This window comes from Sitodiplosis mosellana, unplaced genomic scaffold (assembly GCF_009176505.1).
Source record: "Sitodiplosis mosellana isolate CC-2019 unplaced genomic scaffold, AAFC_SMos_1.0 Smas_scaffold_6191, whole genome shotgun sequence".
Lineage (NCBI taxonomy): Eukaryota > Metazoa > Arthropoda > Insecta > Diptera > Cecidomyiidae > Sitodiplosis > Sitodiplosis mosellana.
Genome location: NW_022601432.1, coordinates 195,620 through 207,850, shown reverse-complemented (window position 1 = coordinate 207,850; position 12,231 = coordinate 195,620). Strand labels below are relative to the sequence as shown.

Sequence of the window (12,231 nt, the reverse complement as noted above, 5' to 3'; positions counted from 1 at the left end):
TTGTTGGATCAATGTGCAAATACAAACACCGTACCGACAGCTGTTTACTTTTAAAGCCTGCTCTTTGTAGTTGAAATGATTTCGACTCAGAAGCACAGCACCGCATTGCGGTGAATAGCTGAAACTAATATAGGGTCCATTAGCAAAGCAACTACAACAACTGTCTCGAACTGTCACTTGCACCGAAACTTCATTCGTCACACGATCCGAACACAACACACGAAAAAAAAAGTCAAAATCAAAAATGTCCGCATGTTAAATAAAATAAATAATACCATAATAAAAAGTTCTTCATTTCATTTCCAATGTTTTCGTTTTTTTTTTTAATTAGTGGGGGAAAATAACAAACCCAAAATATTGTGTATAAAAAAGAAAAGAATCGTTTGTTTTAAGTGTGTAGTGACGGAAACAACAAGCAAATACAAAGAAATCCCTTTTTGCCATATATATATTTATTTAGTGGTAAGATTCACATTAAATTATGTATGTTGTTTGCATTTTCGCTTACGTCAATTTACAGAGAGAAAAAAAAACACGGTTATTCTTCTATTGAACCATTTCCAAGTTCTAGCAATAGAATATTTTTCTTTTGGTTGTTTAATTGAGTATGTGCCAAATGGTCGAATCCTACATTTGGTATCGACATTCGATTGATTCAATAAGTTTTGAAAATAAAGATGAGTAACAAATATCGAGTAACTGCATTGTTATGGTTGCTTAGCATAAGACGTTGTCAATTCTCATTTCAAAATAGCACAATTTTGCGGAATTCCGTTTTCTAATTACATTAAAATGTTTAAACACCTTTTTTTTCCTGTGCAAGTGGCTCCACAATTCGGTTCTTTTTCGTTGAAACGCCCAGAAAATACACACCAGACAAAAATCAATCCTTTTGAGCTATTAGAGAAAGTAACAAAGGTAAAAAAAAGGACGTGTGAAAGAAAAAAAAAGTTGAACTCCAACAGATGTCCTATCAAAAGTTTATAATCAAATAGAGAGGCGACGAAAATAACATCAAAAAGAAACATAACGCGTTCGTTGAAAATTGGTCGTGTGTGCATCGAAAAATTTTTTTTTCTTCTGTTCGTTCGTCCCTCGATAAATGTGTCAGTGAGCGCCTGAGCCTAGCGGTATTTTAGCACACCGAGAGTATGTATGTGCGTACGCGCGCATTCCTATATGTGTTTGTATGTCCTCACTCTCACTTATTTCATATTATGCCTATGACGTACGTACAAATGCTGTTTTTCAAGAAAAGGCCATTGATACGTGTGCATCGCATACTTTGTTGCTGTTTTCTATAGACCATGCATACTATAAATGATGTGCTTTCTGCATGCGTCTGTCTCCGTATATCGATTTGAACTCAAAAGGAACCGAAACAGTGAAGAAATTGTACATTTAATGCGATCATGTTGGTTTCACTATAACCGTCATATGCAACAATTTCTTCCTGCATCGGAATTATCCTGTTCGAGTGCACGCGTGTGTATATGTGTGTGAGTGTGACGTGCATGTTGCATTCATCACCAATATTGCAGTTTTGCGTATTTTTCCTCGTTGCAAACGTTTGGGTCAATGATCGCGTCTGCTTCTTTGCATTGCATTGCATTGCATTGTTTTTTTACTTCTCCATCGTCGATTTCTGTTTGCTGTTGTTGTTTCCATTCCCGTCCCGCAGAATCCTTTTTCTCTCGCTTCCTTTTGTTATTCATTGCATTTCCCGTCATACGTCATCAAATGCCGAACAATACAACTGTTTATATGCAGAAAAAAAAATTGATTTTCTACTTAAGTCGTTTGCAACAATTTATGCTTGAATTTACGCATAAGTTGCTTAATTTATGCACACGGCCGCATCAACACAATAGCAACAGCAGCTAAAGTAAAGGATTCGTGCAAATAGTTTTCGTTTTCCTTCTTTTCTTTTTATTTGATGTGTATTCGGTTGTGGTCGGTTCAACCAGTTGCATCTTTGTGAATCAAAATCATTTTGCATCGTCACATATTCTGCCCGTCACCGAAGTAACGTAGGTTTGGTGTTATTGTCCTTTTGCGAATGCAAAATGCATTCACGTACAATCATAGCTTGCATACGTTACGTCAAATGTGTGATGCAGTTTTCTGTATGCGTGTGTTTTTTTTTCTTCTTGCTTCATTTTCGTTCGGTTTGCATTTGTTTTGGACCTACGATCATTGTTTACATCCGTACATTGACATATCTAGAGCGAGCAAAGGAAAAATATATATTGGATTGGATTGTTCACACTGTGCCTGTGTGATTTACCTGCACACTGAATTCAGTTTAAATCAGAAACACGTTTTCATCGTGGCAACATTGGTCAATGAATTAATGCTCCTACTCTTTTGGTCTCCAGAGGCTTTACATTATTCAACCTCATTGAAAAGAATCGGAATTTTTTATACGCATGCAAAGCGAAAAGAAAAACACTTCAACATTATAAGTCTTTCAAATCATTCAATTTAAATTAATTCGTAGTTTTTTCTACGCAGTTTTAGAATTGTAGCTTGGATAAAAGAAAATACTAAACATGATGCGACCTCCACACATTCAACACATGAATCAAATGCCACCACAATCAGCGACCCATCATATGTCGAATATGTCACATCATCAACCTCACATGAATATGTCGACGGTACAGCAACCACACAATCATATGATGCACAGTCATCAAAACTACCATCAAAATAGGTAAGTTACATTCATTTTCAATGACAAATATATTACATGACTGTCGACGGATTGCATTCGATCGATGTTTAGGAGAAATTCGCTTTAAATAAATTGCGGTGGAATTCATCTCTTGGCGCATATTTATGCCAGTATGAATGAAGGCACGAATTCGGACAAAAATTTACAGTCGTTTTCATTGGATTTAAGAACCAAATATTGAATTTTAATCAAATTCGGATGAAATTACCTACAAGTTAAGGTCAATACAGTTCATTCTGTAAACAGGGTTAACAAATCAAAATCATGAAGTAAATTAGAGACTTTTCATTTATAAATCCATTTTTTTTCGATTGGTGCAATCCATTTTCAACCGAAGGTATAATTTTCGTATAGAAATCAAACGTTCGCTAAGAAATGGGTTAATTATGTCAACAAGTATTAATCACCCTTGAAACGAATACGTACTCAGTGTATAATCCTGAACAAAATAGCTTTACTTTAACCAGTAGAGTGTACTCCGATCGATTAAATGCCATGATAAAGAGGCTTTAATTGAGATGGCACCTTCTTTTTGGGCTTTAATGCGTGTACACGTTCACAGCGAAAAAAAAGAAGAGCGAATGACACTAGACATTTGTGTTTTGTTTGCTTTATTTTGGATGTGTTTTTTTTTCTCCGTTCGCGATTTTTCGTTTCATTCCACATTCACATATGTTGATATTATTTTCTCATCGTTTTGCCGAAGAGCAACGGCACTGTCTATCCGTTCTTTTGCTTCGATTGAACGGGTTTCGTTAGTCAAAACTAAGTCTTTCTAATGCACGATGACCGCGCGATGTTCGAAAACGCAAAGCAAGATTGTCCATTGGTTTTGGACGAAACAACAACAGCAGCAGCAGCGGCAACAGCAAAGATTGAGAGAAAGAGCCATGGCAACGACAACAAAAACACACAACAATGACCAAAATGACAATAATGGAATATGCCATCCATTTAAAGTGAAAAAATCCTCTTTAAATAGACAAAATTACATGTGATATCGTTGCTGAACAATGGTTGATCATTTTACATTGACAAAACACATACAGACATCAATTTAGATTCACTGAGTGCATGCCATCTCTCGCGCACAGTTGAATGAAAAAAAAACCAAACGCACCAGAAAGAAAAGCTACAAAAATGAGCAAGAGAGAGGGAGAGAGAGAGAGAGAGAGAGAGAGAGAGAGAAAGAGAGGCCACGAATTCCGTGAAAGCGGAATGGAACGATTCGCGGGCAAAAGTGTAAGGCGAACAGATAATGAAAACTTTTTTTTGGTGCATAATAAAAAGGCAAAAATAATAATAATAGTAATAATAATGGAAAAAAAATTATCCGCAACAAAAAAAATATGAAAAATTACCTTGATTTTGCTAACGTAGAAGAAGAAGAAGCAGCACCAGCAGCAGCATCTCTTGCTCTCATCTGCGATTACTATTTCTCTACCACTTATTATATAGTGATCAAGAAATTCACCCTACTCGGTGCCTCTCTATTGTAAAATAGTGAGATATTAAGCATTCAGCGGCGCATTGTGCGAAGCGAACGCATTGAAAGCTATTTGTTTTTCCGTTTTTTTTTCTTCAACAGTTCACTTTTAGCCATAGACATCTTATCAACACGTTTAATTGAATGGCCCAGAGAACAATGATCTGATGTCGTAAGGCAAAACCAAGGCGTCGTGTGTATGTGTGTCCATTTCCATTGGTTCAGCTGAAATATGCACAGCTCAACTGTGTATGCCTGTCGATTTGACAGTGGCTATTTGATCATATGATTACAACCAAATTGGAAACATTTCATTTACGTTTTAATTGTCCGTTTGAACTGAGGGCATTGTCAAAAATTTCGAGTTAATTTCTTCTGAAGATGACATTGCATACAGAATGCGCGAATCAGAAAAAAATAATAATACTTGGAAACAAAGAATGGAACACACACACACACACACACACACACACACAGAGAGAGAGAGAGAGAATGAACGCGAGAAGATGAGTCTCATTGCGGCGGAAAGACATGCTACATTACACACGAGTATCAATAAAACGGCAACAACATTTACAAAACTTTATTGACGCGAACAGAAGGACCACGGTTTAAGCGCAAAAGTCTAAATGCAGAAGACAATGCGCGCGCACAAGGGTTAGGCCTCGAATTGAATGAACCAATTGTCTATTCGCGCATGTACCAACCAGGTTGTGAGCGCGACAAGATCAAACGCTCTCGCGCTCACGCTCGCATGCTCATAACGATAGAGAAAGAGCAAATAGATGCAGAGAATGGGTCGGAGTGAGGAGTTCGAGCTAGAATGGAACGAAAGATGATTCCGAGACTATATATTGGGATTGTGATTGTGGTTGTGATTATGGCCTCATATCTTCTTCCACTGTCTGTGCATGGACGTGCATGGACGTGTCCGCTCTCGCTCACTCGTTCTCTCGCGGTGCACGGCTGTGTGTCCATTTGCGTTTGTGTGTTTAGTGTGTGTTCACCGGGTACATCGTGATATTCCCGAGGTTCGAATCGACGAGGCATTTTTTCATCGCTTCATATTATTTCGTTATGTGTGAAGAAGGGTTGTCTCTTCTTCTTGTCTATTTATGATATTCTTTCCATTGTGCCGGACCATTGTTTTGTTCGCTCTTTTATTGTTGTTATGCCGACGCTGAATGAATGCAACAAGAGCTGGCTTCCTTTTATTTTTATTGCGATTGACCATAATATTTTCATCGTTCAATTTATTTGGTTTAGTTCAAAGGAAATAAAATGAACATCATAAATAACCAACAGCGTTGCATATAAATAACCATATATTTGCAAGAAGAATTGCACGCACACCGTGGAGTAGTTGAAATAAAAGATGATGAAAAGAAAGAAATGAAGAGAAGAGAAGAAAAAAACCAACTCAGAGTTGAATAGAATAAAATGCAGAATGAATAAAGTAAACGTCAAGGCGTAGAGAACAACGGCAGCAGCAAAACAGCAGAGAAGAAGCGTCCGAGAAAAAAAACATACACAGAGAGAAAGAATGCGTAGAAAAAAGCACACACACTTAGCATCTCGTCGTCACTTTTCTCGAATGTGCAACAAAACAATTCTATTGTCCATTGGCTGCTGTGTGCGCGCATAGTGCGAAGTGTACGAAGATGTGCGTGTGCATATAAGTAATGATTAACTGCCGAATCGCACACACAAAAAAAAAATAATAATATCAAAAAAGAATCTTTCTTTTTGCTTCTCTTGCCACACATACCTAGCTATCTATGTCAATTTATAGATGGCTATGATCGACGGTGAATTTTTCAGTAATTATTTCGGCATAGAGAGAGAGAGAGAGAGAGAGAGAGAGAGAGCAAGAGAAATCTTTCTTCGTTCGTTTTTGACGCCGCGCATTTCCCTATTCACTTTTTTCACTACACACACGGTCAGCTTTTGTTCCAGGTGTCGAACGACAATGAGCCGACCTAACAGATTACCACCGGAAAACTGCGATTTAGTTTTATGAGAATGAGAATCGAATTTCTTTCGCGGCATTTGTATAGCCACCAAGCGAATAGTGGAGGAAAGTGAAAGAAACAACTCGAAGCATTTCCGAAGACTGGTCAAACGCATATTAATTGATGTTGTAATAACGAACGAATCATTTTCGAAACTGGCCAAATTGAGTGAGAGACGATTGTGTTTCGATTTCATGTCCAATGCCCAAAATTTTATTGGGAAATTCATGAAGTTGAACGAAAAACGATGTTTTTATTTGAAAATTCAAATGGCCAAGGGTTCATAAAGGATTCGATTAATTAGCGACATCAGTTTAATCGGTCAATTGAATGCATCCAAGATAAAGAAGACAGAGAGAGGGTTTCAAGTGAAGTGCGAATTAACTGTGATCGAACTTGAAATGAGCCATCTCTGTCTATTGTGAGATAGAGATAGAAAAAGAGTTGTGAATTCATGAGCGCAACATCCTACTAAGGATTATGTTCACTATACACAGCGTCCATTTGGTCCATTGTTCACACAGGCAAAGAGACAAAAAGAGACAACAAAACAAGAAAAACAAAGTTTCAAACAAGCACACACATTTAAAGCGAAAACATCTTTGTGCATCTCGTGTGTGAAACCAATCCATGCACATACACAGACCACCTATCGGAATCAACCCAATCCTCGAAACACACACACACACACACACACACAATCCGTATATTTTCCTCACTTCTTCTTCATCTCCGCCTAGCCCGTGTGTGTGCGCTTTTTTTTAATTTCAATTGCGCTACCGTTTTCATTTCATCCTTTCATCTCGCGAGTAAACTCAAATCTCATTTCATTTTTCGAGTGTGATGTGTGCATTACTCTTGCCGCACAAAATATTCCTCTAAAACAAGCAATTTTCGCACAATTTTTGGGAGAAATTTATTTTTTATTTTCCGGTGTTAATTTGTTCAAAACGTGGAAATTACGGTGTCATTTGCATCATCTTTTTCGTCTATTGAGTCGTTTGTTCGAAGAGAAAAAAAAAACGTTTCGACTCTGTCTCGTCGCCGGTGTATGATCTTTTCGTACAACATTTGCCATTCGATTTACGGATACGTCAATGATCGCTCGCAAAAAACGACCACATCCCAAAACAATCCCAAGTTCATCTCGTGGATTAGTTTCGGATCGCAAGTAAACAACTCATCATCCGCCTGATATTCAACCAATTCACTGAGATTTGCGGAATAGAATAGACAATTTGTGGTGTGTTCGTGTGTGTATGTGGTGCGTATGTGTTTTTTTCCCCCCGTAAATCATACTCACTCATTGGATGAATATCTGAAGAGAATAGAAAAGTGAACGTGATAATTTGGCTCAATTACAAAGTGCTTCAAATTGATTTTATCAATAAATTTGAAGTGTGCGAGAGAAGAATCGGTTTGATATTTTCATTTTGAAATTGGATTGGAATAGCTTCAACTTTATTGATGCCTTAAAAAGTTGAACACATGAACAGTTGGATATGTTGGCATTCATTCATTTGTTGAAATGGAAATATACTGCTATTAATTGAAATTAAATTGATCAGTTGACATTGATACTCACAATTTATGGACTGTTGAATATCATTCGATAATTTTGCCACTCAATTAGCACTCAACATCAGTTTAGATTCGTTGCCACTCAAGTGAATGTGCACATTGAATGAGTATTTTACATAGTGTCGTTTTTTGACAAAAAAGCCGAAATAAGTAACATAGAAAAAATGAAGAAAAGATATGAATGCAAAGATAAACTTTTATGAAGAAAGCGTTTTACTTGAATCACAGGCTATTGTTGATGTTATTTTACAACACATCGGGTCAAATATTCGTAATTTTACATCACAATGAGATGCGCGTGAAGAGATTACTTATAAAATGTCAGTTGACACATTCGTATTAAGCAACTGGGAATAAATTTGGGAGCTAAAGAACTTCCGTAATAATTTTTTTCATGAGTAAGACAGTAAGTTCAATATTAATAATTTCGGTGGCGCATTTTTTTCTCACCAACAATTTAGATTGGGCAACCAACACAATCATCATTCGCAACAGCGCATGAGCTACGGGCAAAGTCGTCCAAATTTTCATAACGGCAGTCACAACATGCATAGCAATCACGGGCCAAATAACGTTGCAAATATTTCGTCGAATGTGTCACAATCGCAACAGCAACCGACAAATATCAATAGTAAAATAGACACAAACATTGGTGTACAGTCACAATCAAATAACCAACCGAGATACAAAACAATGGATTCATCGAATTTGGGCAATCAACAACAGCAGCAACAGCAACAGCAACAGCACGCAAGTCAAAAGTCATCGATTCAAATGACATCGAACAGCGATAATGTGCTTAATTTGGATATTATGGAAATGAATCATGGATGTGTCGATGATCAGGGTGCATTGAATGTCATTGTCACATCGAATGCTTCCAGCAAAACAAAGACTCCGATGTGTTTAATTAACGAATTGGTTCGAGCTAATCAGGTCGGTTACATGTGCTAATCTGGTTTTTTTTTCTTTCTTACTGAAAATGCATGTGTTGAACGATTATGTTTGAACGAATTTGTTCCGTCATCATTTTTCAAAACAGTTAAAACATCAATACCGTGTGACCGATGAGCGGGGCCCATCTCATGATAAAGTTCATACGGTTGTATTGGAATTGGGTGACGAACGATACAGTGCACAAAGTAAGACGATCAAAGGTGCACAACAATTAGCAGCCGCAACTGCTCTCGAAAAAACCAATTATAAACAACTAACGAGCCGAACGCCGCGCGGCTTACTTGCACGACATCCACGCGAGAAATATGGTAAGTGCTCTCGGGTTTCTTCTCGGATTACATGTATTGAACCTTGGGCGTGTTTCTTTTTTTTTCTTCAATATTCATTCACAGGTCCCGTCAACACAATCACACCAACCGTTCAATTGAATGCATTGGCCATGAAACGAGGCATTCCAACGAATTATTCGTATGCATACCCAAAGTCTCACAATGAACAGGCCCTAAATCTCGCACGAAATGCACGCATCAAAGGGAATAAAATGCGAAATTTCCGCGAAAAATTCCCAAACCAACGGTCACCACAATTTATTCATCGAACCACCGAAGATGATCCATATCGGGTGACCGTTGTAATTGGGGATAAGCAATTTTCGGGCACCGGTCTCACATTGCAATCGGCCAAACATGATGCTGCATCAAAGTAAGTGGATTTTATTTGAGTTGTGATCAACAAACCATTGTTCTATCCGGCACATGGTTCGTTAGGTGTTGGTTTTGATTCAAATCATGGATATTCTTTTACTAAACGTTGAATACCATTTTGATTCACAGAGCTTTGATCGAATTACAAGATGAACCGTCGAAATCACCACAATCAACCGTTTCAAATAGCTATGAATCACCCGATGATAAAATCATACATGGAGTCATACCAGGCGACATGAGTGTTGATCGAATCAAATCGGCAATATCAGTAGTACAGGAAATTGCACAGAAACGTGATCTACCCATACGTTTTGTGGTTGAAAATGAAACCGGGCCAGCCCATATGAAACATTTCATCATTAAATGTTCGGTTGGTGAGATCGAAGTGAGTATTTGTCGAATTCGATTTCTCTGCTTGAAGATAAATACCGAATCAAATTTGTGTAACATGTTCCCCGCTCTTTTTCTCTCGATACAGACAATCGGTGAAGGAAATTCGAAAAAAGTGGCCAAAAAGCATGCAGCTGAAAATATGTTGAATGAATTGAAAAAACTACCACCAATTCGTAGCGCAAGTGAAACGCAAGGAAATGGACGTCGCAAAAACTTTGTGGGCAAACGGAATGCATCGTCGAATAGCCGGCAACAAGTGCAACAAATTAGTAGTACTCGTCGAAAAGGATCGGCAACCGTGGTGGTGGTCAAAGAGGTGAACAACACGAATGTATTGAGCACTGAAACTGCCACAACCATCACACCGACAACCAATACCGCAACCAATGCCGTCGACGAAAGTGAGCTCAGCAATCCGATTTCAATGTTGCTTCGCATTCAGCAAGCCGCCAAACAATCTGAACCGGATTACCAAGTGGTCGAAGAGCGGGGCCAGGGTCGTCGCAAAGAATTTGTCATGGAAGTGACTTGTTCGAATTTGACAGCGCGCGGTATTGGTAGTAGCAAAAAGAATGCCAAACGTGAAGCTGCCAACAATATACTCAGTCAAATGGGCTACAGCGAATCGGGTAATGTGGATACGGTCACCGGTCCAAATGCAAACAACAACACGGATAAAGGCCGGAAGGTAACATTCTCGGAGGCAAGAGTGTACAGCGAAAATAATGGACAATCAATTGGTAGCAGTGGTGGAGGTGCTGTCGGGCGTCAGCTCGTGCCAGGTCTTTTATTGGTTAAGAGCCCCGAAAACAATAGAAGTAAGTATTCGAGATTTTCACGCAATTTTGCGAAGAAGTTTCTCATTCGAAATTATTCGTACTTATTCAAAATTTAGAATCGAAATTCAAAATCGACGCCAAAACAGCGAATCAATCAGGAATAAATTACACAACAACTGCAACTATTGCCAAAGAATTGCTCGATGCGGGAACGTCTCCAACAGCTGAAGCCATTATAAATCAAGGTTCACCGGTTAAGAAAGCAGCACCCACCGAAGAAATCAAACCAGCATCTACTGAGGTGTCACCATCGAAAATTGAACCGAACAACAATAACATCGGCGAAATGAAATCAACAACACAATCGCATGGTGGTATCCGTGCCACTGATCAATTGCTCTATTTGGCTCAACTACTCAAGTTTGAGGTATTTTTCTTGATGAGTTTCTTTTTTTTCGATTTTCAATTTTGATTCCATCGATTTGCGAAAATTTCGTTGAATTTTTCTCAAACTGTTTGCAATCAAATTATTTATTCCGTATCTTTGAATTCGATTGGACTTAATTTATTAATAATAATAATATGATGTAACACATTAATATACTAATCCTTCTTCCAGGTTCAATTTGATGATTTTCCACGCGGTAATCACAAGGACTATTTAACACTGGCATCGCTGAACACCGATCCGCCGCAAATGTTCCATGGTTCGGGCAGTAGTTTGGAAGCGTCAAAGAATCAAGCGGCATTGGCCGCATTGAAAGCGCTCAGCGAGCTTGGCTTGGACAATGTGAACAAGCCAAGAGACCAACCGCCAAAATCAATACTGAGCAATGGAAAATCCAACTAAATTCAATCGCGTTTCGACATTTTTTTTTCTCTCTTCTAAATCAATTTATCAAGGCCATATCCCTAATTTATTATTTTGTTGCAAGAAGAAAAAGAGAATGAAGAGTGAAGCAACCGAAAGTTATCATTTGATAGTATTTTGAAGAAGATGAGAAAAATGTCGATAAAGCATAAGAAAACTTAGCAAATTCAAAAGAAAAATGTGCTCACTAGTTAAATTTTTACGTTGCTTTCGGTTTCCGTGCTTCATTCAATATCGACACAATAGCACACCCCACCAAACGAATAGTTATTTTTTTTTTCTTTCGTCCTACCTATTTTCTTTCGCAAGTCGAAATTCATTTTTTTTTTGCTGCTTAGTCTTATATGTTTATAGTTTTGCCAACCAAACACACACACACTTACATACATACACACAGATCAGCAAAAGTGTAACCGAAATGTTTGCAAAAATCATTTTGTCGTTAATTGTATTTAAATCACACCGTGAAGATTGTATTTATTATGTTCTCGTTAAAAAAAAAGTATAGAAGAAGAAGAAGAAGAAGAAAAGCCAAAGTATTTTCGAAATAATTTATTGTAATTTTTGTGTGTTTTGTACCATCAAAACCAAAACCAATCCCAGCAAACAATACAAGTTTCATGATTTAATATTAATTTGAAATAATTGTAATTTATATATTTAAAAAAAAGAAGAAGAAAGAAAAATGCATATAAAAAATGAAAGAAA

At 37.7% G+C, this 12,231-nt stretch overlaps 1 protein-coding gene across 2 annotated transcripts; it reads left to right on the top strand.

Annotated features, from left to right (window-relative positions):
• LOC129576725 (double-stranded RNA-binding protein Staufen homolog 2) lies at positions 1-12,231 on the top strand. Of its 2 annotated transcripts, none has more exons than XM_055462243.1 (9): positions 1-462; positions 2,501-2,716; positions 8,278-8,752; positions 8,859-9,081; positions 9,166-9,475; positions 9,607-9,865; positions 9,959-10,691; positions 10,769-11,079; positions 11,272-12,231. In XM_055462243.1, exons 2-9 carry the CDS (start codon positions 2,553-2,555, stop codon positions 11,500-11,502), a joined length of 2,706 nt encoding a protein of 901 aa, XP_055318218.1. In that variant the 5' UTR covers positions 1-462; positions 2,501-2,552; the 3' UTR covers positions 11,503-12,231. The 2 variants fall into 2 exon arrangements, with proteins under 2 accessions (XP_055318218.1, XP_055318217.1); XM_055462242.1 differs by having other exon boundaries at positions 2-462; positions 2,515-2,716.

What these genes read in the sequence shown, in the direction of transcription:
- LOC129576725 (XM_055462243.1), top strand. Translation starts at nt 2,553, where the DNA reads ATGATGCGACCTCCACACATTCAACACATGAATCAAATGCCACCACAA. An exon ending in GAGCCCCGAAAACAATAGAA is followed by an intron (nt 10,692 to 10,768) that starts GTAAGTATTCGA and finishes TTCAAAATTTAG; the next exon opens with AATCGAAATTCAAAATCGAC. An exon ending in CTCAACTACTCAAGTTTGAG is followed by an intron (nt 11,080 to 11,271) that starts GTATTTTTCTTG and finishes TCCTTCTTCCAG; the next exon opens with GTTCAATTTGATGATTTTCC.